Source organism: Sceloporus undulatus, chromosome 5, assembly GCF_019175285.1.
Source record: "Sceloporus undulatus isolate JIND9_A2432 ecotype Alabama chromosome 5, SceUnd_v1.1, whole genome shotgun sequence".
In the NCBI taxonomy this organism is placed as follows: domain Eukaryota; kingdom Metazoa; phylum Chordata; class Lepidosauria; order Squamata; family Phrynosomatidae; genus Sceloporus; species Sceloporus undulatus.
In genome coordinates, this window is record NC_056526.1 from 85511905 (window position 1) to 85535623 (window position 23719).

At 39.2% G+C, this 23719-nt stretch overlaps 1 protein-coding gene across 4 annotated transcripts in view; it reads right to left on the minus strand.

Moving 5' to 3' along the window:
• The window catches only part of MAGI2 (membrane associated guanylate kinase, WW and PDZ domain containing 2), a 782933-nt gene that overhangs the window by 212256 nt on the left and 546958 nt on the right, over nt 1–23719 (minus strand). For all 4 annotated transcript variants that reach the window (XM_042468280.1, XM_042468279.1, XM_042468278.1 and 1 more), the window contains 2 exons: nt 12817–12874; nt 1102–1223 (listed from right to left, as the gene is read on the minus strand). In XM_042468280.1, the coding sequence (XP_042324214.1) occupies nt 1102–1223; nt 12817–12874 (180 nt within the window). The remainder of the gene's footprint in view (nt 1–1101; nt 1224–12816; nt 12875–23719) is intronic.

Consider the following 23719-nt stretch of genomic DNA (forward strand, 5'->3'; position numbering starts at 1 on the left):
GTGACATCCAGATTTTTGGCATCTGTGTCATCAGTACATGGATAGCACACAACTCTATTATTCCTTTCCATCTCAATCCAAAGAATATGTCTTGATTTTAAACTGGTGTGTGTTACCTGTAATGGACCAGACAAAGGTGATCATACTGAAATTTAGTACAGAAAAGGTACTCCTAGTCATTTGAAAGGGAGATCTGGTGGAAAGGACTGTCACACCACTCTCACAGAAACATTTGGTGGAAACATGAGGGGTTAGCTTTCTCAGTGGCTACTCCCAAACTCAGGAAATTTGTTTTAATTTTTCTAACCTGCTGAAATGGGGAAAAGGCAGGATACTACTACTACTCCATCTAGGCAGTACTGGGGAGGGGCAGGGTTTTTGGAAGGCCAATGTGAAGAAAATAGTAAATGTACTTTCATGGGTACCATAGTAGCAACACCCCATCCAGTTGCAATTAGTAAAAGGCAAAAGGAAGACACATCCAATGCATTCGAGCATGTATTATATCTGTTTGACCCTACAATTGAATGAACAGCCAGAATATCTGCATTGTTATCTGTTGCACATTATGAATAGCTGTGTGCCTACTAAAGTTTTCAGGTGAGAGCACAAAAGACTAAGTCACCTTACTTTGTATTGGATTCTTGCATTTTCAAAGGGTCCCTCCCTTTGGGGCAATAAAAACTTTGCATGGTCTCATCTTTGTAATTTCCATATTACTATTTTCTCTTTGCTCTCTTTCTGATCTCATGCAGAAGAATATGTCTAACCAGCTAACCATTTGTGCCTCTGTTTTGTCATTAACAGGACTGAAAACATAGAATATCTTTTTTTTTACTGAGTTAATTTTATTACAACCCCCTTTGCTAGATGTCAAAGATTCATTTTGACATGTTTTGCTAGATTTTTCATTTTGGCAATTTTAAAGTTATAACCTCAACCCAAATCAACAAAGACAAGCTTTGTCTTCAAATTTGTTTTGGAAAAAACAGAAATGAAGCCTATTCATATTCATATCTTAACAATGTACCTATGAAATAATAGAAAACTTAATGGAATTGTTTTAACTGTAAGATATGGTACACTGACATGATACTGTACCTCGGAAACCTTGGGCCGGCATAGGCTTGGTTCCAAGTTCTGCGTTGGGCATGGTACGCTGTTGTAGCTTTCTTTTTGCTTCCAAAACAGGATTTTCAAATTGTGTCCTTCTATTTATGTGGCTGAAAAATAGAGAAATAAATAAATCAAAGATGATCCTTTTTGAGACCTGTTTTTTTAAATAAAGATTAATGGTAGCTTGCTATCACACAAGCAAACCTTTCACATCTCTATATTAGTCAGCCACGCCACTTCTTGAGATGTGTTTATGTGGAAGGTCCTCTAGCAGAGAACTGTATTTTGTATAAATACCTATCAAGTGTTGTGGGAAAGGGCTATTGGTCAATGGTAGAACACATGCTGAAGGTAACAGCTTCAGGCCTTGACATTTCCCTGTAAGACTGGGAAAGGCAGAAACGGGTGTGTAGCTCTGAGCTAGATGGAGCAATACTCTGACTCAGTAAGCATTCTCTTATGTTCCTATGGAGACAAGAGGTGTATCATGGATAGCATTGCTGGGAAGTTCATCATCAGTGAAGTGCATTATAATCAGATATATTAATACAGTCTGACATAGTGGTTTGGATTTGGACAAAAAGTCAAATTCAAGGGCCAAGAAGGCCAAGCGAAGACCATAACCAAGCCATTGGCTTCTAGTGTAATTTTGTGAGGCTAACATGATCCTCTGATCTCTTTAGAAAAGGTAGCAAGTTACAGATAATGAAGAAGCAGAGGATACAAATAAATATTGCAATGACAATGACAGAAAAAATGATACCATATGCACACTATTAAATATTTAGTGCTTATGTGGCAATGCAGGATCATTAGGAATGGTATAGCAAGCAATGCAACTGCTCATCATTGCCTTGTGAATTTTACTAGATAGAAAGTAGCAATCCTTCATAAGGCAGCATAATTATCTTTTATTCAGAACCTTAATATGATGAGGCAAGCATATTTTTCAAAGAAATTGAAAAAACAAGCAGAGCCAGGAAATCAATTAATATAAATGAAATAAACATTAATTGTTTGTCTGAAATTAGAAAGTGTAATAATAAATCTGTGACAATCAATAATCCACATAAAACATATAGGGAGACCAAACAAATCAGTAGCCATAGGTGTGAAGGGCTGTAACCAGAGGAAGATTGATGGCCACAGATTTTAGTAAGTTTTCAATAGATCAAGGGCCAACTGTGTTTTGACCCTGTTGTCTTCTCCCCACCAAACTAAGTCTGAATTGTTAGTTAAAAAACAACTGCTTTGTCATATTGAAAATACATGCAGCCACAAAATCAGTTACAATAGTTATCAAACATATTGGTGTAAAATATCTCATAAAGTAAAACTAGTCTCTTGTCTTCACTATCCACAATCTGATATCAAAGCTGAAAGGTTCTGTTTTTACAGTGAGCCTTCTGCCTGCCATCAATCTTCTTCCAATTACAGAGTCATGCCCAACAGCCCTTCACAGCTACTGTTGCTGTTTGGACTATGCATTTTGAATATGGTGCATAGATTATTTATTGTGACAGTGAAACAGGTGGAGTTCCCCATGCCTATCTCTTTAGACTGGGGGTCCTTTGTTGATGGTTAACTGATCTGTACCTGTTTGGAGGTACCTCTCATCATCTTCTGGTTGTTTGGGCTTCCAGTTTTGGAACAATGGTATATTCCAAGCAGGCAGAGTTAGCATCAACACTCCAGTTAAGTATTCTTAAGCCTTGGATCTCAGGATATTTAATTTAGAATAATGAGCAACCTCTTTGTTATCCTTTTAGGGTATTTTATTAAACATTGTAATAGATATAGAAATATACACTCCTCTCAGGGAGGAACACAGATCTTTCGGTGTCTAGGCACATTACATTCATTACATAACCCCTGATTTCAAACAGTCTAAACAGCCTTGGCAAAAGATCCTTGGGTTAAAAATGCTGTTGCTCAATGCCAGGTTGGTGAATAGAAAAACATCCCTGATCCAGGACCTGATCCTGGATGAGCATGGCAACTTGGCTTGTATTATGGAGATCAGGCTCAGTGGGGGTGAGGTCAACCTTACACAGCTTTGTCCACCTGGGTTCTCTGTAAGGCAGCAGGTGAGGTCTGGAGGGTGGGGAGGTACAGTTATATCGTGGTCTATTGGGATTTCATATCCCTCACCAGGTGCCCTGTTCCACAATGTTCGAAGTGTTTTTGTGTGTGGTTGTGTGTGTATGTTTAAAGGTGGGTGGCTGAGACAGAATAGGGATTCTGCTGATGAACCATCTGCACCATTGCTCAACAGTGTCTCTTGCTGAGCTAGCTAAGTTGACCTCAGTGGTGATGTTGGAGTCTTCTCAGCTTGTTGTATTTGGGGACCTCAACATCCATGTGGAGATTGCTCTGCTAGGAGCAACTCAGGACTTCATGTCCCCCATGACAACCATGGTTCTCTCCCAAGTAATATCTGAGATCACTCATGTCGTAGGGCACATTCTGGACCTAGTTTTCTGTGACGGTGATCTAGATGTTGAGGAACTTTCTGTAGTTTTATTACCATGGATTGATCATTATCTGATAGATGTTTAGGCTTTCGATACCATCAACCATGGGCACCTCTCTGAGATGGGATTTGGAGGCACTGTTATGCATTGGTTCCCATCTCACTTGGATGGGGAAACTCAGGAGATGGTGCTGTTGGCCTCCTGTTCAACTCTCTGGCTGTTGGCCTGCAAGGTCCCACATTAAATGGCTGGAAGAGATCATTTGGATTTTTGGGGTGTGGTATCACCAGTATGCTGATAACAGCAAACTCTATCTCTTTTTTCCATCTGATTCTAAGGAAGCTGTTTTGATACTGAACCAGTAAATACATGAAGTAAATAAATAAATTGCAGATAACACATTATACTTTCATAAGGACTGAATGTTTATATTCTCTGCTTTTCCCTAGCAGACATCTCTATACTTAACACACAGAGGAACGTGAATGCGTTGTCTGTGAGGCACATTACAGCCTATTCACTGTAGCATCCATTACAAGCATAACTGGCATGTATCTATCCAGACAGAATTTATATCATTATTATAGCCTATTTGAGAACAGTCTTTCTGCTCATGATCATTGTAGTTATCAGCAAGTAACAGCATTATCAGCATCAAAGCTGTTAAAAAACAGCCATATTCATATGGGAAGCTGATGCTCAATCAGCCTGACTTCTATGTCCCTGAGCTGATTTCATATTATCTGCAGCCTTTGTTGATCCAGTCAGAGACAGATCTTTACTAGCCTCCACTAATATACACTAAGCAATGTTAAATTGTTTGTATAAACAACAATCCCCATCCAATGAGATTAGCATTTACTGCTCTTTACTCAGTGTTGTATCACCTGGAGGCTGGTGGTTCTGCCCTCCATCTGATTACATCAGCCATTACAAGGCAACCATGTGTTTGTTACCTTTCAAGCCATTTCTCCCTCCATCATGTTTACAGTTAGGTTGGCTTCCTGTCTGGAACCAGCCAGCTACTAAACCCTTCTCATTACACAAATTTTCCAGTTGTATACTTTAAAAACACACTTATTACACTGCTATTCAGGCTTTACGAGCTTAAATTTTGGAAACTGTAACCCAAATCAGTGCAAATCTGTAACCACAAATTTAATATTAGTTATTTATTATTACTTCTCAATATTTATTTATTACATTTATATTTTTATTCATTTCCCAAGTCTGCCTGTTTCTCGGCTTTTGACTTGGTTTGCAAGTCTGGTCATCTCTCTCTCTTTTTCTTTTGCTGTTTTTCTGACATCTCATCTTGTTGCTAACACATTCACTACATATTTTTTATTGTGGTGAGGAATGATGCAGAATAATAGATTTTTGCCTATATCAGGCCACATCTTAGGATCACATCTTGTGATCAGCACAATTCTTATCATTTCCCCCACGGTCAAAAGTGCTCTTTGGCAGTCCAATAACTACTGGGGCTCAGGTCTTCTGACCCTACCTTTATGTAAGCTCGATGTCTGATTATTTACTCTATCTTTTTAAAACATCTGGAAAGGTTCTTTTCATCTTTTCTTTCAGCTCAGCAAGGATGATTGTACAGATTTCACAAAGCAAAACAGAATTATCCACAGCTACTTCTCTAACATTCAAAAAGTGATGTCAGTTTTGTAGGGAGTTATCTGTAGGATAAATACGTTAAAAGTGATAACGTGGATAAATGGATTTGCTCTTGAAAAATCTAATTTAATCCCCCATGTCTGAAAAGGGATCTTTGTTTTTGTTTACATAAGAGTAACTTTCCCTCTTTCTCTCACCTCTGAAGCTTCAGTCAATTTAATTTTACACTGCTGTGCTTCATGTATGTACTCTATGCTTCATGTAATATACTCACAGATTTGTCACCTATCACTTCTGAGGTTCAAATCATTAACCATGACTTTACTGGACAGTTATTACCTGGTCTCAGTTACCTCCCTAAAAAATCCTGGGCCCTGATCATATTTGTTCACTGTCGTCTGCTTTGGGTGCTTTGTCCTGGTTACCTGCCTATGGTAAACTGGTTATATGTCTTGCCTTTCTGAACATTTGTTGTTGGTTTGAACTCGATGTGTGTGTGCTTGTGTGTGTGTGTGTGGGGGGGGGGAAATCAAAGCTGTCTTGATGCTGTGGGAACTAGTGTTCCAGGGGTCATGGCTCTGTGGGAAAATACATGGTTTTACAAGCAAAAGGTCACAATTTCCATTCATGCCACTTCCATTCAAGAGAAGCAGGTTGCAAGGTGATGGGTAAGATCTCTGCATAAGATCCTAGAGAGAGATTCCACTAGAATATATGACTGGGCAAAATGGACCAAATCAGATTGCTTTCAGAACATGGAAATGTCATGTCCATGACTATGCATTAGTATACTTACACAGCTCAAAATCACAGCAGGAAGAATGCAAACTATGATGGCTACAGGTTCAGAGAGTTGTGTAAAGTGTCCAGCAGAAAGATAAAGTTGACTTCAGAAGCAGATGAGATCACATTTTTTGCCCCCAGTGACTACATTTGCCATGCAATGAAACTTTTTTATGATTTATCCATTTTTACGACATAATTAAGACACTATATTATAATGGGATATTGTCTCCTTAAAAACGAACTCATCTGTTAAACACCAGTAATAAAAGAAAGTGTAACACTGTCACTTTTTATAATGAAAAATGGGAAGCAATTTTCACTTCAAACCTATTGAGCTTAGACAGCAGATTAAAACACAGATCTTTATGCTGACTATAAAATTCTTTATGAACATGGTACTGCTGCACTTTTAATACCACTGAGGTTTTACCCTATTATTACAAATCTTGATTAGAATTCCCTTACCAATTCTTTCAAAATAAAAAAATGTTATAATATGTAGCACTACTGTTCTCTACATTTAAAAAAAAGATATGTGGTGGGACGATTGAACTAAAACCATTGAAATAACCCTCCAGGATTAAAATTTCACAAACTTTCTGAACTCATTTCTTCTCCCCCAACAACCATCTTCTGAACTTGCCCACCCTTCAGAGCCCTCCAACCTACCAGCAGTTATTTCTTTACCAGGTGAGTTTGCCAATTTTTTTTAGCCTTAACTTTAAGGACTTTCCCTATGGGATTGGTTTGGGGGTTCCCCTTGCTGCAGCAAATAGCAGTTTCTGAGGAGAGGTTTTCTATACGACTAGGGAGGAGGCAAAGGATTAGAAACATAGGAGGCTGCCTTACATTGAGTCAGACCACTGGTCCAAAATTCTGACACAGACTGGTAGGTGCTCTAGGGTTTCAGGGAGGATTCTTCATTAATGCTGCTTTGAGATGTTGAGGTCTGAACCTGGAATCTTCTGGACGGAAAGCATGTGCTCCTCTCCACTGAGCTGTTCAGATCTCATAAATTATCAGGTTCTGCTTCCTCCCTGGAGGTGATGCAACTTTCATTTAACACCTGCACATGAAATGCAAAGGTGCATTTAACAAAGGCTGCATTCAACCACCAGTATAGTGTGGCCCTGAAATCAGGGAGTCAAGGATGCAGCTTAGCAACAGCTCCTAGGTATGAGAGCAAACTGGGTGAGAGAGAACATAATTCTATCAATGTATGGCTGCTGCTGACAACACCAAACATATGCTAAGTTCAGATGCAGAAGTGAATAGATCATGTGACTGCAGCCGGCATGAGATGATGATGAAGTTTTAGAATGGACTGCTTCTTTGACATGGCCTAGTCCCTTTGAACTATTGTACCGAGACCCAACCCACTTGGAGTTCATCACATGCTGACATCTGCCAAAGGACCAAGTGGATGTTTTTTTTTTTTTTTAATGAAGTGTTCATTCTTCCTGAAAAGCATCTCCTCCCATTTGGGTAATGAAATGGATAGGATTTCTCCAACATCATGTGACACTTGAGCCACTTCGCACTACAGAATTACACCAGTATGGTTCTGGTTTAACTGCTATGAGTGCATCCTATGGAATCCTGGGTTTTGTAATTTGATGAGGCACTAAAGGTATCTGGCTGAGAATTCTAAATTAAGGATGGAAAGTATATTTGTAATTATTCATCCCCAGGTTGAAAAACAGGCTTGAACCAAGACAGAGAGGCCAGACACTAAGATTACGGGTAAATAAGGATGGCCACAACTTTATTATACAGTAAATTAGCATAAATAAGTACTTTTCCAAACAATGAAAGAAAGAGATGGAGAATATGATACACTAGGTAACCCAGACCAATACCTGTCCAATACCAATACCAAGCAGGCCAGGGAACAATTATGTGTCCGGTAAATGCCACCTAACGCTTGCTAAGATTTGCTATCCAAGGAGGTATCAGGATCAATAACAGAGGTACACCAAAACGGCAGATTCACAAACACATAGGTTAGCCCTGTTCAATCAGCTGTTCCAACCCCCAGGGCTTTCCCTACCCAAATTCGTATAGCGCTCAATATTCACACCTGACAGTTGTGACAGAGCAGCCCCTAATTATATAGTACACCATACATCAAGTGAATGTAAACCAGCTGAATGTATGCCACTCTACCCATACTTTTAGATCTAGGGGTGGGGTAAAGTCAGTCAAGTTGGTCCACCATTTGCCTCAGGCAGTGATAGATATCAGCGTCTTTTCTGTGGTGAGCCCTAACAATGGAATCCCTTCCTTCAAGAGGAATTGGGCCAGATGCCAGCATGTTTAAAACTGTGGTACCAGACAAAGACCCCGAGTAGTTAATTGCAACTGCAATGAATCTCAATGAATCTTAGCAATTGTTTGTACTGTATGTTTTTTTAAAATATTATATTTTGTTCTGAGCTGTTTGGTATTATTATTAGTTTTAAATGGAAGGCTCTCATATAAGCTGAAGTAATTACATACCATACTTCTACCTCCTCCCCGCTATAATGACAGCTTATGTGTGTTTTGCTTGCTCACACTGCACATTGGTAGTACTGCGATTCCACTTTAACTGCCATGGTTCCTATGGAATGCTAAGGGTTGTAGTTTGGTGAGACAACAGAGCGCTCTGGCAGAGAATTCTAAAATCCCCTCTCGAAATGACAAATCCCAGGATTTCATAAAATGGAACCATGCCAATTAAAGTAGAATCATAGAACTGTAAGTGTGTAGTGTGAAGCTATGCAACACAGCTGGAAGGACTAGGATACATTTTTATTACTATCAACAGTACTATTATATTATTTATTTACAGTTGGCCTTCCACATTTATGGCTTTGACTTTTACGGATTATTCACAGATTATTTGCTGCCACATCCACTGCTGCTCTATGCCATTTTTAATAGAGATGGCAAGCCTCACGAGACCCAGAGACTGAATGTGCATTGAGGCTTGTAAGTCCCTATTAAAAATGGCATAGGCCAGCAGTGAAGGTAGTGATAAACCCTGATGGCCGTCCATTTCTGCCTTGCAAAGAAACACCACCGCCTTGAAGGCATCCATGGTGGGGTGAATGTGTAGTTCATATTTGTGTGTGTGTGTGTGTGTGTGTCAAATATGAGTGGAGTGGGTGGTGCTAGAGTTATTTACAGTTTTTGCACTCTTGTGGGGGGTCCTGAGCTCCTAACCCCAGCAAATGTGGAAGGCTAACTGTATATCCTACCTTTTACCCAATATTGGGACTGAAGACAACTTAGAAAAGTATGCACATTTTAAACAGAAGCTATAAAATGAAGAGTTGTTGGACAGGGCTTTAACTAGGCATCACATATAGACATATATAACTCAACTTTGACACCATTTTTTAAACCCTGAGAAACTGCAGGTGGATGGTGGTGACATTTAAGTCTTTTGTAACTCACTGATTCTTTGCTACAATTTACCCCTCCCCAAAAGACTGTCAACTCAGTGGCAGATCACCGCCTCAGTGTGTGTGTGCTCCCAGGTTCAATCCCCAGCTTTGTGAGGTAGGGAAGTGGGAGTCTTTTGTTAAAAACCTTAGATCGCTGCTTTCAGTTGGGAAGACAATTCTGAGCTAGCCATGGAGCCAATTGCCTGACCCCATATATAGTGTCTTCTATGTTTTCAAAGGACATTTTGTTAAATCGGGGATTGGCTAAGTGTTTGCTCCAGATGTTGGATGTGCAATTTCCAGCACTCCTCATCATTGGCGATGCTGAGAAAGGCAGATGGCAATTGCAGTCCAACAATATCTGGAGAACCAGATTCACACACCCCTCTCCCCCCGATCTGGACAGCAGAAGCTAAAAGAAAGACAGATTCTCTTTTCTGGTCCTGTTTTTTTTCTTGTCTAAATTCCTACCTCCTGGAGTGTTTCTGCCTCCTCAAAATTCAGTATTACAGTTCTTTGCATGCAGTTAGCCTTAATGTCAAAACCAATTAAGTAGCACATAAGGTCTTATGACAAAATAAATTTGACAGCAGAATTGGAAACTGCTAATAGAAACAAAACTGCTTTTAACAAGTCTCATATGCTGACTAGGAGAAGGGAGAAGAATAAGGATAAAAGAGTTATTCTCACAAGAAGAGTAGGTAATGATTTACCTACCACGATTCACACTTTTCCCATGGCATAGCTTTAATGTTTGTTAAAGCAGAAGGTATATTACCCTGCGTTCTTTCCAGTTTATTATACTATAGTAAGATTCCGGATACTTCTTTTTCCTGTTTCCTGGAGCTGAATGACATAGATTCTTATTTCATTTTAATGACCCATACATGCTTTCTCTTTCATAAAATAAGATATGGAAAGTGCATAGAGGAAAGTGGCAAATAGAGATATTCTCACCCTCACTCTAAAATCAATCCAAATAATAGTACAATAGTATATCAGGCACTTCTGATCCTGATTTTGTTGATACGGTATTCTGATTTGTAGTGTTTATAATCAGTGAGATCTCATAATGTAAAGCAGTATAGTAAATAAATAAATAATCTCCACTTTTTCTTTTCACAACACAGGTGAAAGGGAGGTATTTTTCAGAAATAGTAACCTGAGGTTGTAATTTGTTCAAGGTTCATACAAGTATAATGCAATAATGTAGCAGCACAGCCAGCCATGTTGACTGGGAGATACTGGAGATGGCAGTAAAAAAAAGTAACTTTTCAAGCTTTCGGGAGTAACTAATTAACAGACTCAGGAATATTATGTGGCCCAGACAGGTAGCCAGATGATACCCAGGAACCTCATATAATGTTATCGGCTATGCTATAGATGCATCACATTTGTAGGCTTTGATTGTAGCAAATAATCAGGATGACTAATGCTGCATCCACACTGCAGAAATGATCTGCTTGGACACCACTTTAACTGCCATGGGTCAATGATATGGAATTTTGGAAAGTGTAGTTTGTTGCAGCACCAGAGTTCTGCTACACTTCCCAACTACATTTTCCAGAATTCTATTGCACTAAGCCATGGCAGTTAAAGTGGTGTCAAACCAGATTATTTCTGCAGTGCAGATGCAGCCTAAGATATTGAAATTTTGTTGAAGAGTTTGTCTTGGGCCAAGGAAGAGTCCCAAGTCTTAAGCTTCAATGTTGACAGAGAGGTGCCAGTAATGTAAGGGGGGTCCCATTTGTGGGAAGCTCTTTGCCCACAGAAGTGAGTTAATTAGGAGGTTTAATACATTTATATGTTCTATGTTCATCCTTCACTTTCCAGCCCCAGTGAACTACTGAAGAAACTGTGTGGAGCTGTGCTAGAGATATCACATTTCCTTGCCAATCAGTGCTTTTCACAATTTGCAATGCAATTGTAGACATGTATAGTTACTAGGGAGGAAGTCACAGTAAAATCACTGCTACTTGCCCCTGAGAAATTATTTATGGGATTCTGCTATCACTCTGCAATATTCTGAAAAGTTACAAGCCATCCTTCCATTCAGGCTGCCACCTTATAGGAGACAAATGGATGGATGGTTTTGAATTTGTGTGGGTACTTCCAAACCTCCTTCTTATGAATCCTAGGCCTGTCTTCATGTTAGTATTAATGCTCTTGTACTAGAGGATTGGTACTTTTTTTTGTCAAAGCTACCTTTCACTCAGATTTCTCCATTATGATCATGAATTTCCAGACTGTGTGGTTTATTAGCTCTTCCTACACAAATACATAAACTCTCCAACTTCTTAAGTGTGTGACTGCATAAAGTGGAAGCAACGGAGGATTGCCTTGCATTTTCTTCTCTTTCATGGCTTGCATATTTGAAACAGAGACTCACTGTAGTCAGATCGTTAATTTTATCTATTTATGGAAGCAATTTATCATAGCCACCCATTTGCATACAGAGCAGGGTATGTATAAATCTTTCTAGAAGCAGCAATGATGTTGGGGAAAACATTAGCTGCACCATTTCCCACATTCCCTCATACATACATACTACAGACTCTTCTCATAAACATTTCCCCAGGAAGAAGACCCTTGGAGTGTTGCTAGTTCCTAAACTGTCCTCCAGGAAGCAGTAATGGCTGCAAATTGGTGATTATTTTGGAGGCAGACTCATAGCAAGCCTGCAATGCAGGGGAGATGTAGGGTTGCCTGTACCTGAAGGACTTTAGGAACCAGAGAAATTGATGGAAAATTGGCCTATATTAAAACAGGAAGTTAACAAAATCACTTCTTTTTTATTTTTGCTAATTTTCAGCTGATTTGTTGGGCTGCTCACTTTCAACTTCAATTTTGGTTGTTTTTTTGAGCAAGGGTTGGTAGGTTTTTGTAGAGTACTTGGGACCTTGGAGGGGTTGGGGGAGAAAAAACACCATTGCACTCTACAGTGCTTTTGAGCCTTTTGGGGGGCAGAATTGGCTAAAGGCATCACCTGGAAAAAGTTTTGGGGGATGTGGGAGCTGGAAGGGGCTTCAGGGAATGAACTTTGGGACCCTGAGAGTTGCATCTGGCCCACTACTGGTGTAGAAAGAAGTGTGCTGGCAATGATACACAAGTAACAGTTTTCTGAGATTGTCAACCGAGTCGTTCCTCTGTCTGTATCTGGAAAGGAAAGCAGGAGGACACGCAACTCTTTCTAGTGGAGGTCCCCATGCCTTTGCATTTTACACACAGTTACTTTCTGTTTGGCTTTCTATTTCCCAGCGCATTTCTAGGTGTAGCAGAAAAACAGTGGGGCGTACACCTTCTCAACACGAAGCACTGCACAAGACATTAACAACAGTTTATGCAAGATTAATAGTCAATTAATAATGAATTTGGAAACTTACTCAACATAGTAAGTGCCATAAATGGGATCATCAATTTTCTCCCAGCCATATGGTAGCTCTGAAAAACAAAGAATAATGCCTCTGAGTAAATACAGCACAGGATGCCAAGATTTCTAATAATAATGAAAGAATAATGTTGTCAGTGGTGGCAACTGTATAACGTAGTTAAATATAGTGCTCAAAACCAAGGCCAGGTTTTAGACATATTCCATCGCACTAGCAACTAGTTTTGGCATGAAAAGTGGCATGGCAATCCAGGATAATCAGTGCCTAAGAAGAATACATTTTAGTTTTTCTACTACTGTGCAGTTGTCTTTGCCAGATACAGTAGCACATCATCTGTGATATTGTTGTCTAGGAAAATTAGAAAGCATGCTTCTCAGAGTTTGGAAGAAACTACAGTATTTGCAAGCAATTGTAATTCTTTTTTTAAATTATTTTATTATTATTATTTTTTTGCCATAACTGAGGCACAATTAGGTTATGTTACAACCATAACACAACGGGTAATAATGCAATCCTTTTGTAACACAACAGGTAATAATGCAATCCTTTTGCAATGTAAGACAGTTTTAGTTGCTTTTATAGTTACATGTGATGGAACTATAAAAGTAGCCCTGCTTAGATATATTTTCTACAATAGACCAGTAGTTTGTAGAATTCTGATTTTAAATAAGTAGGTAAAACAAGTATTTCAACACCTTATGAATAACAAGGAAACAGTTACTTTTAAAAAGTGTAACAACAATGACAACTAACTGAGAAACGTGAACACTTTTTAAAAAACTAATTCCATGGTGTTAAAGTTTCTAGCACTCACAATGCCTTCATAATGTAGCAAGCACTGAATCATTGCATGTTAGAACTGTTGCTAAAGAGGGAGAGGAGGACCTTTCCCACCGATCAAAATAAATGAAAATAAAAAATTGCCAGGGTTGATGCTCAATGGGATACAACCAACAGTGAATCCAAATTCAAACAAAACAAAAACAATTAATAAAGGGAAGAGAGGTTTTTTTAATCAACTCACACAACTCTTTTTATGCCAAAAAATTTGCCATAGAATATTCAAAACATCATTAATTTTAGAAACTATGTATCATCCGTTGGTTCCCTGGATGGCTTCCTGATTAAATATAGAAAAACACAAGAATAATAACAAGGAAAATATATCCACACATTAATTAATTTTAAAAACAGAAGCAAAGGAGCGAAAGGGAGAAATAGAAACAGAGAAGTACATTTCATGCACAGCAAGTTTCTGTACAGTGCTGAATATAAGTTTAACTTCTGGATTATTGTTGCCATGTGACCTCAAGTCATTTCTGACTTATGACGGCCTAAGGTGACCCTATCTTTTTTTTTTCTGGCAAGTTTTTTCAGAGGGGCTTTGCTATTGCCATCCCTGTTGCTGAGAATGTGTGATATGCCCAAGGTTCCCAGTGGGTTTCATGGTTCAGCAGGGATCCGAATCCTGGGCTTCAGAGTCATGTCCAACACTCAAACCTCTCAGCCTCTAGGTTGCTGTGTCATAAAAACTATCATGACTAAATATGGATGCTATAGAAAAGTAGATGAAAAGAAAAGCCCTCAATAGCCATTAATGGAATAGTCAGCAGATTGTCTACTCTTTATGTCTAGTCTGAATTTCGTCTAGCTAGCTTCCTTGCCCATCACATATACTGTGATTATGTGACAGTTTTTGTTACCTTATAGCTAGCCCTACCTAACCATTTGCTCATTCAGCAAGTCATAGGATCTGGACATGTGTCTGTCAAAAAGTCCATTTCATGGAACTAATACTATACTTATTGCTGGCAGTTTAACAATGGTCACAAACTGAGCTGTATACCAACACTTATCCAGCAGCACTTATTCCATCCATGATTGACAGAAGATTGTTCATAAGAAACAATGGGAAGCAGATTCTGCTCAGAGCATTGACAATTACACTTACATATTCCACAAATGCTGTTTTAAATGTATTCAGCAACACAGCCACAGGTATGGCCTTTGGAGCTGTGTGCTATGAGACTAACAGAGGGAAAGAAATCATGGTACAAACTTATTTCACTCAGTCTCAAAGGTGTTACAAGATCCCTTTGTATACTTTAAAAATGTTTTTAAAATACAATGTCACTTGACCCTCAGGCTTGACATAAAAGGTGTTGTTAATTTGAACTACAGAAAAAACAATACGCAGGAAAAGGGCTGGGCCATAGCTCCTTCCCTCACAGTTGCTTCCCTGTTTCAAACTTGGTGATATCTGAAAAGGGACATTTTCATGCTGAGCCTCTCTGGAACAGCTGTACACAACAGGTGTTGTGTACTCCTCTCTCAGACACCAGAAGAACTGGGCTAAGTGAGCATCTCTAGAGCGAGATCTAATATCTTTGCAAAAACACCACATTACCACACTACACTCTTATAGAGGTAATATTCCACTTTTAATGCTCTGGCTGACTCCTATTGCATTCTGAGCTTGTAGTTCAGTGAGGCTAAAAGCTCTCTGGCTGAGATCCTAAATGTCCCTCCTTAAATTGCAAATCCCAGAATGCAACAGGAGGCAGCCAAAGCAGTTAAAGGGAATAGCAGCGCTAAAAGTGTAGTGCGGTAATCTAGACAGAAAAGACAATGCACATTGTGTGCTAAACAACAACTATTCATCATGCACCCAGTTTCTACGTTTTCGAAATTCTCTAAGAATAAGGATTGCATGCAAGCGACAAAAATACTAGTTTCAGTCCCAAGTAAGATTATATGCATGAAAGTGTGCTTGTAAATTTCAGAAAACCTAAAAACTAGATGCATATTAATGCTGCTTGTAAATGGATAAGTAGAGCTAACTGTCTCATGACTAACAGAAAATATCTCATCATCCAGCAGAACGCAACATTTGGGCAAAGTTTCTTGTTTGCCTATGCAGGAATGAGCGAAGTAAGAATTAAGAACCGTAGCGATAATTCTCGTAAATGTGAGATGTTATGAATTAGTTTGCCTCAATCCAAAGGTCAGTTCCAGTAGAAGAAACCCATTGAATTTGTTGGGTGTAGTAAGTAGGTTGATATATTAATTGATCATTGATTCAACAGGTCAATCTGATTGGAGGATTATGTCTTTATGGCCTTTTACAGACTGCCAAATAAAGCTGCTTCGGGTCTCTTGGAGGATGGTCTTTCTGTTCTGAGAGTGCAACCTACTTTTCCACATGGCACCAGTTTGCAGCAAGAGAATAAGTTAAGGCAAAGGGGGAAAAGTGGGAGGATGACAGAGAAAAAATGAAGACGTTGTAAAAGCACTGGGAAAAATTGGAATTACAGGGGAGTAATGGCAACTATATCCCTGCCAAACTGGAACTCTTGTAAGGTATGGAAACACTGGATGAGTTGTTTGTGTCTCTTGTTCCATCTTCCAGTCCAAATGGGCATGCTACATGTGTGTGCACACTCTTGGCTTCACAGACAAAAGACACTAATTTTGTACAGAGACACTTTCTACAAGAAGGCTTCTTGGGAGAAAAGTGCTCTTCTCATTTTTATTTTTATATTTTGTTTTATGGTGAGAAAATTAGCAGGGGTTAATGAATGCTTAACAGGCTATCTTGACCCGTCAAGATAATCTGCCTGGTCAAGAAGGAGTAATTTAGCAAGATTCATTCACATACTTAGTCAATTCCCAAACTACATGCTTGGAATCTGCAGTAGTATGTAATTAAAGAATCAAAGGCTCTTGTTTAATTTTATTTACTTGATTTACAGTATCTGTACAGCTGCCCCATAGCACTTGTTCTCTGAATGACTCATAAGACAAAACCAAGATTAAAAGGAAGTTAGTATAGAATAATTTAAAAATATTTAAATTAAATTGTGATTAAAACATACCCTGCAAAACTGAGAGGCCCTGAGTGTTTTAAACAAGACACACACAATGCGCGCGCACCCCCTCAAGGTCTGGGTAAAGAAAAAGGACTTAATACAGTACTGGGAAGATGATAAAGACAGTATCAGAGGAGATTATGGGCCTATACTCTCAGGCAGGATATCATGGGCCAACCCTGTGGTATCCTGCCCAAGGTTCTGACCCGTTTTTGCCTTCAGACTAAAACAGCAATGGGCAAATGTTCACACCTGCCACCATGTGATGGACCCACAAGCCCCTTACCTGCCATCATCACTGTGTTCTCTCTGAAGGCCCACCATTGGCTGGAAGGGCAGGAATGGTGTCCCTGGCTTCACCCATGTGGCCAGGCAGCCCTTCCCAATGTCACAGGCCATGAGTGGGACCTTCAGAAGGAATGAGGTGATGGTGCAAGTAAAGGGTTCATAGCTATTATCTGCTGGTTATTGTAATGGGATTTCCAGGAAACTCTACCACAAACAACAGGACCACAATCCAGTTTGGCCAGTCCTGACCCAGCACTATTGGCCTGCATCATGGACGATGCTATGTCAGGGGAAACACTTGCCTTTTGGCCCATGTGTTACTGACCTTTTGGCCCATACAGCCCCTATATGGATTAGAAAAAAATAATTGTTTGTCCTCTTTTTTCCCTTGATCCAGAGAAGAAGGGCTTTCCAAAATCTCATAACCCTTTCTGGACATATCTGCAAAGAAAATAGTAAGCCCAAAGCTTCCACCTAGAGAGGAAACTGTTCACTGCATCTTGGCTAAAACCTTGGAAAAGTTGGACTACAGTTTCCACTGTCAATGCTAGTTAAGGGATTCAGGAAATTGTAGTCCCAAAGAGTAACTTTTCCAGACTTTGGTTTCATCATGATACTGCTTTCTTCCAATATTTTATATTTTTTCTATACCTATTTCCTCTGCTTTACAGAAATAGAACAGCCAACAGTTATTTAAGATCTTTAGGAAATGAGAAGTTTCTTGCCTAGAATAGCAATTCAATATCTTTCGGAACTGATCAAGCTATGCACCCTTGCTCTTATTTTCTTCAGTCGATGCCTTATTCAAAAGACTTTGACACGAGCGAAAGCTTTTTATGACTAGTACAGTGTCTGCAATAAAAAAAACACCATTTCACTTCATTCATATTCCCTTATGTATACTTTTCCCTTGCATAGTAGAAACAGTGCACGCTTGAATGAAGCATACTTATTCTATAAATGCCTTTCAGCTTTAATAAATTCAATGGTTTTATCTAAGCTTTATTTAGTTTGACAAAGTTATATTATATCCAAATTAGACTTGACTAAAAAAAAATATTACTATCAGTTTTACATTTTAAAAAAATCTCTCAGGATTGTTGAAATAAAATGCAAAGGCATTTACACAGCAGGAAGTGGTATTTTCCTCTCTGTTAAAAAACTCAGTAAAACATGGTACTGAAAATTTACATCCTGCCCTGTGAAAAAAGAAGTAATCCTTACAGTTTTTGACAGAAATCACATTTTATTCGAAATAAGGGACTGAATCCTGAGTGGTGTAAGTCTACATTTGGTTGTACAATCCCTTCACAGTGACCCTGATAAGATGCTTGTCAGTGTCGGTGGACCCAATTGGATGGGAGTGTTTGTGTGGTGGTGGTGGTGAGACCTTGGTTGTATCTACACTGCAGACTGATGCAGTTTGACGCTGCTTAAACTTTCATGGCTCCATGTTACGGAATGCTGGGATTTGTAGTTTACTGGGATAGTTAACCTTCTTGCACTGGTGCCACAACAAACTACAAATCCTATGATTGCATAGGATTGAACCATGAGAGTTAAAGCAGTGTCAAACTGCATTAACTGTGCAGTGTGGTAGCAACCTTTGAGCGTGAAGAAATAACTGAGGTATTTTTGGAAGAGAGAACTTGTGTAAATAGGGCAAGCAAAACATAGAGAAATAGTCCACAAATCCAAGCACTTTCATATTTGAACTCTCCATTGGATACAACATGGATGAAAAACAACACAGACAGTCCATAATAATGACATATAAGAATATTCACCATCACAGCCTACATACTGCTATTGCTTCCGTGGCCATTTCCCTGCCACAGTCATGCACCAGTGCAGGCACACTGATTTATAGGAGTGCTCACTTATTTCACAACATGCATAGACCTGACTCCCCCCCCATCTAATGTTACCAATCACTGCAATGATCATATGCTTTAAAATACAAACTCTTCTTGCTTGTATTGTAGAAATGTATTGTAATTTTTTTTAGCTCTTTCCACAAATTCTTCTCCTAGATTAAAATGGCAATTTTCCAGCTTCCCTTTAGCATTTCAACTGTCTTAGGCAGTAATCAGTGCTCAGACAGAGAAGTGCAAAAGTCACGGAAAGCTGGTAGTGTATTTCATGAACCCACACAACTGTGCATTCCCTAAGCAACTGATCCACGAGGCACAACTAAAGAATGTCCCAAGCTTCAGGAAAGGGAGCTGTGTTTCACCTAGCATTTTTTTCTGCCTCAGGTGTGCCCTCTTTCCCATTCCTCATAGAGGCTGACTTACCTACCAGTTGAATCTTCAGTGAATAAGATGTCATAGCATCCCACCATACCTGAGGCCAACAGGCTACTTTTAGCAGATGAATACCAGTTCTAGACTAGTGCTGAGTATTTCTGCATCTCACATCTGCCCTCCAGGAAAGGTGAACACCTGGGATGGTTCATGTTCCAAATATCAACTACAATGCTATATTTATATAAGTGCTGAATTACTAATCAGCAATGCATTTAATGGTTTAGTTGGGACTAGCAGTAAGATTTAGATCACAGAGAGCACCCACAGGAAATTGCAGCTACTGACATTTACAGGAGTGGCAGCTAGTGGCTTCCACACCAGTGGGGTGGTAAATCTATAATGGCTTTTAGTCTGAACATTAGACCAGTCACCCTATGTCCCAAAAAGGATAGTTTGTCTAAAAATAAGCCTACATCCCAGAATCTTCTCTGAAGATTCCAACCACAGATGCTGGTGAAACGTCAGGAAGAAACTCTTCTAGAACATGGCCACATAGCCCGAAAAACCCACAAAAAACTATCCCAGAATGGATTACCCATCCCACTAATGGGAATTATTAGCTGCCAGTGCTTCCCAAGTTTCAGTTCCTTGAGGCGATTGCCTCACTCTGCCAAATGGTTGGGGAATCATCACTCACCAGGCTTGGAGAACCTCTCTGAGTCATATGAACTCCAGCTTAAGCAGTTAAAATGATTAGTAAAGTTGTTCAAGAGTAAAAGTATCCTTTTGTCAATGTCCCATTTCACAAATTTCATGCCAATGCCTCAAGGGTTTATTTGCATTTGCTGTGTAACAACACCGTCAGTTTATATTTCTTTATTAATGGTATGCATCTCTCCCTTCATCAGACCATTTTGGGGGAGAAAATACATCTAAAGTGAGACTATGCTGCCATTTCACCACATTTATCACTAAATGCTGTTCTGTTGGGTTTGAATGGAATCAAATCTTAAGTGGTCATTTGAATCACTCCCTTTAGGCTACTTTCTGTATAATTTTTTTGACATGGAGACTAATTTCTGTGTCTGCAAAAGCACATAGGACATACAGTGTGATTGATGCTGAAAAGTGTCATTTGTGCCTGGAGCACATGTAACAGGAAGCAGAATTATAGCAGTTTTTTTAAAATTCTGGGCCTATCCTTGTGGTAGTATGAATTTATCAAGCCATGCAAAGTCACAAGGCCTTTATAGGAAATGGACATGGCCACTTTGCTAGGAGTTGCTGCTCTCTATTTAAAAATAAAACCTTACCACCCCATGTATGAAGATCCCATTACACCACCATCATGTCCACCTGAACTGTAGAATTTGCAATGTTCAATATTGCTATTCACACCCAATGAGAAACAAATACTGTTTGACAACATGATTTGAAGGGCACATTTCCTCCTCTCTGAATATAATTTTAAAAATGTGGCCCTCACTTGTGCATCACTGATCTAGGTCAATATGTACTCTCTCAAAAGAGTTCATCGGACAGCAAGTAAACTACCATTCTAGAGTGATGTGTTATCTGGCCACCTTTCCAGCCGTTGGCACTTAAGGCAGACTACCCAAATTAAAACATACAGGTTGGTCACCCCAATCCTGAATTTCAACATCCCCCCCCCCAAGGAACTGTTTGGGGGCAGGCAACTCCTTCTGCCTTCAAGGTATCTAACTGCAGTGCTCCTGTATGTTCGTCTCTCATATCTTCAGTCTCTCTCCAGCCTTGTATCTCATACACAAGTAGCAAATAAACAAGACATGAGGATGGAGACAGATGAATGGAGTGTCACAGCCACTGCTTCGAAGGCAGAAATAGACAGCAAGAAGAAAAAGATATGAGACTGGAGAGAGACTCAGGATCTGTGAAATGATGGCAATCAAAGTGTAGTGCTTGGCATGAATCCACTGCTCCTGCCATTTTAGAGATCCTCATGTCTCTCTCTAGCCTTGTGTTTGTCTCTCTCCAGCCTTGCAAATACAGTACAGGTAAGTACTATGCTACTTGTGTATTCCAAAATCTGAAAGAAAAAAAAAACCCCCAACTCCGAAACACTTCTGGTCCCAAGCATTTTGGATTAGGGATACTGAACCTGCACAGCTAAAAACATACATTACACATGTTAGTTGTACAATGGAATAGGAGTGCTTGTCTCAAAACTAACTAGGATGTTGATGTTTCAAATCGTTCTAGAAGATAGTAAAGAAGTGTCAGCTCAGACAAGCAGAGGATACAAATAAATGTACATACAGTACATCAATAGCTTCTCAGTTATTTTACTTGTCAGTATCCATGATGCTCTTATTGTAACAGGGATTACATGTTTGAAGAATGAAAACAGAAGGCAGAGTGATGGGATCAGGTATTGTCACAGCTGCATTTAAAGAACTGCCATGGTGGTTTAGGATTCTCAATTTGTTTCCTGGGCAGTCCCTTTTTCTAAGATTACTAACATCAGTTCATCTACAACCTTTTGCTGTTAGTTTCTTGCATTAAATTGTAGAGCAGGTTTAAGATCCAAAATAGGCCTAGATCCTAAAGCCACCAATTATAAGACTGGATGCTGATGCTAGAGATAATGCTTCTCCTTTTTCAAGACCATTGCAGCCCCAAGAGAATAAAAAACACCATAACATAATTACCTGTTTTCTTTAAAACTTTCCCAGTTCCTTCCACCAACACCTATATTTGAGCCTGCTGAACGGCTTCAGCAGAGTTACCAACATCAACCCAGCCTTGTCCTAAAACTGAATTCTGTTGAGGAATGAATCTGAACAAATACCAATTACACAAAATTGTGCTGAGCTGATGGACATTATCCACCAGCCACTTCCCAGGAATCACATGAAATGGAAGAAAATCTTCCTGTCCATATACAACAAAGCTAATAATAACAATAATGATAATGTTGACTCATTACTTTAAGGTAAAGATAGATGGCTGCAGTTTTCCAGAGTCAAGGCACTCACTTGAGTGAGATGCCCCACTTATATTCTTGTATATCTACATGCTTCTTATGTTTTTTATGTCTGTTCCTGCCCTTTCTCAGCTTAGAACTCAATAACCTTGCTGTCTCAGCTCATCATCCAGTTTGATGTTTTTCCAACGTTTCTGTTGTGTAAAGTATTTTTACACTAGATCATTATTTTACTGCAGATATTGTTTAGAAAAACTCACATGGCACTGAAATGTGCTTTGTTTGTTTCACAACAGATCAGTGTCATTTCAGTTGCCTGTTAGTGCTGTCTGATAACAACAAGCAGCAGTCATAACTTACAGTTCATCATCATCATCCAGGAGCAATGGCTAGATTTATGACGGCACTTGGACTAAGTCATTCCAGGTTTAAAACCATGTTGAACAATCCCCATGCATTTTGAATGACAAGGAAGTATGCATGCATTTGGAAGCTTATTTCTCTTTATTTGAATTGCAATGCCATCTGCCAAGCTAACACACTCTTTCGGCCTGTAAGTGCTTTTTCTTCTGACAGCATCATCAGAAAAGGAAGTCTTCAAAACAAAGAGGCATCTGGTCTTAATCTAAAAGTGACACATTTTGTTTGCTTTCAAAAAGATACAAGGGCATTTTGCAAACTGTGGGGGCAATTAATATTCCACTTTGTTTTTAAAAAATGACAGAAATAATAAGATTCTTAACTAAATCATTTTTTTTCTATAGAGGATAAAAATAAAATGGTTATTAAAAGATCTAACCACATTCTAATTGTAATTAATTCATATTCCCCCTTTGTCTTAAGAATTAGTGGGCAGATTATGTTTGGGATGTGTATGAGAGACAGAAAAATACATATAAAAATCCTATTGATTGAAATCATTAGCATTGTATTTTGTTTTTCTAAAATGTTATGTCCATTTGTCAATGCCACATTCTGTCCTGTAAAATTTTCAATGGCACTGAAACTTACAAATTCAGTATGCTACAATTACTCTACTCAGTTGCATTACTCAAAAGTCTGAACTATTCTTCCCCAATACAATTATTGTCTGATAAACTGCATCTAATTATGAAGGTCCTCCCCAATAGGTTTTATACCAAAAAGCCACAATCTCCAAAGTTTAGATCTTCAAGGAAACCTTTACAGCTGGTGTAGGAATCACATGGCCCTCCATATGTTGATGGACTGCAATTCCCAGGAACACTGGCCAGAATAGTGACTGATGAGAGACATTGGGACTTGTAGTCCAACAACATTTAAAGGTTGCATGAATTCCATCCCTACTTTATATCTACAACCATCTGCAATGAAACAACGTTGAAGAGCAAAGATTTACGTGAAGGAGCAAGATAGATTGCACACTCAGATCAGTTGGGGAACTAGCCAAGGCTCTTCTCCCTCACTGCTGTGCAGTCAAAAATAGAACACGTTGACACAATCCTGTGTCTGATCACTGCAGAGGAAGATCAATAATGGAGGACAAG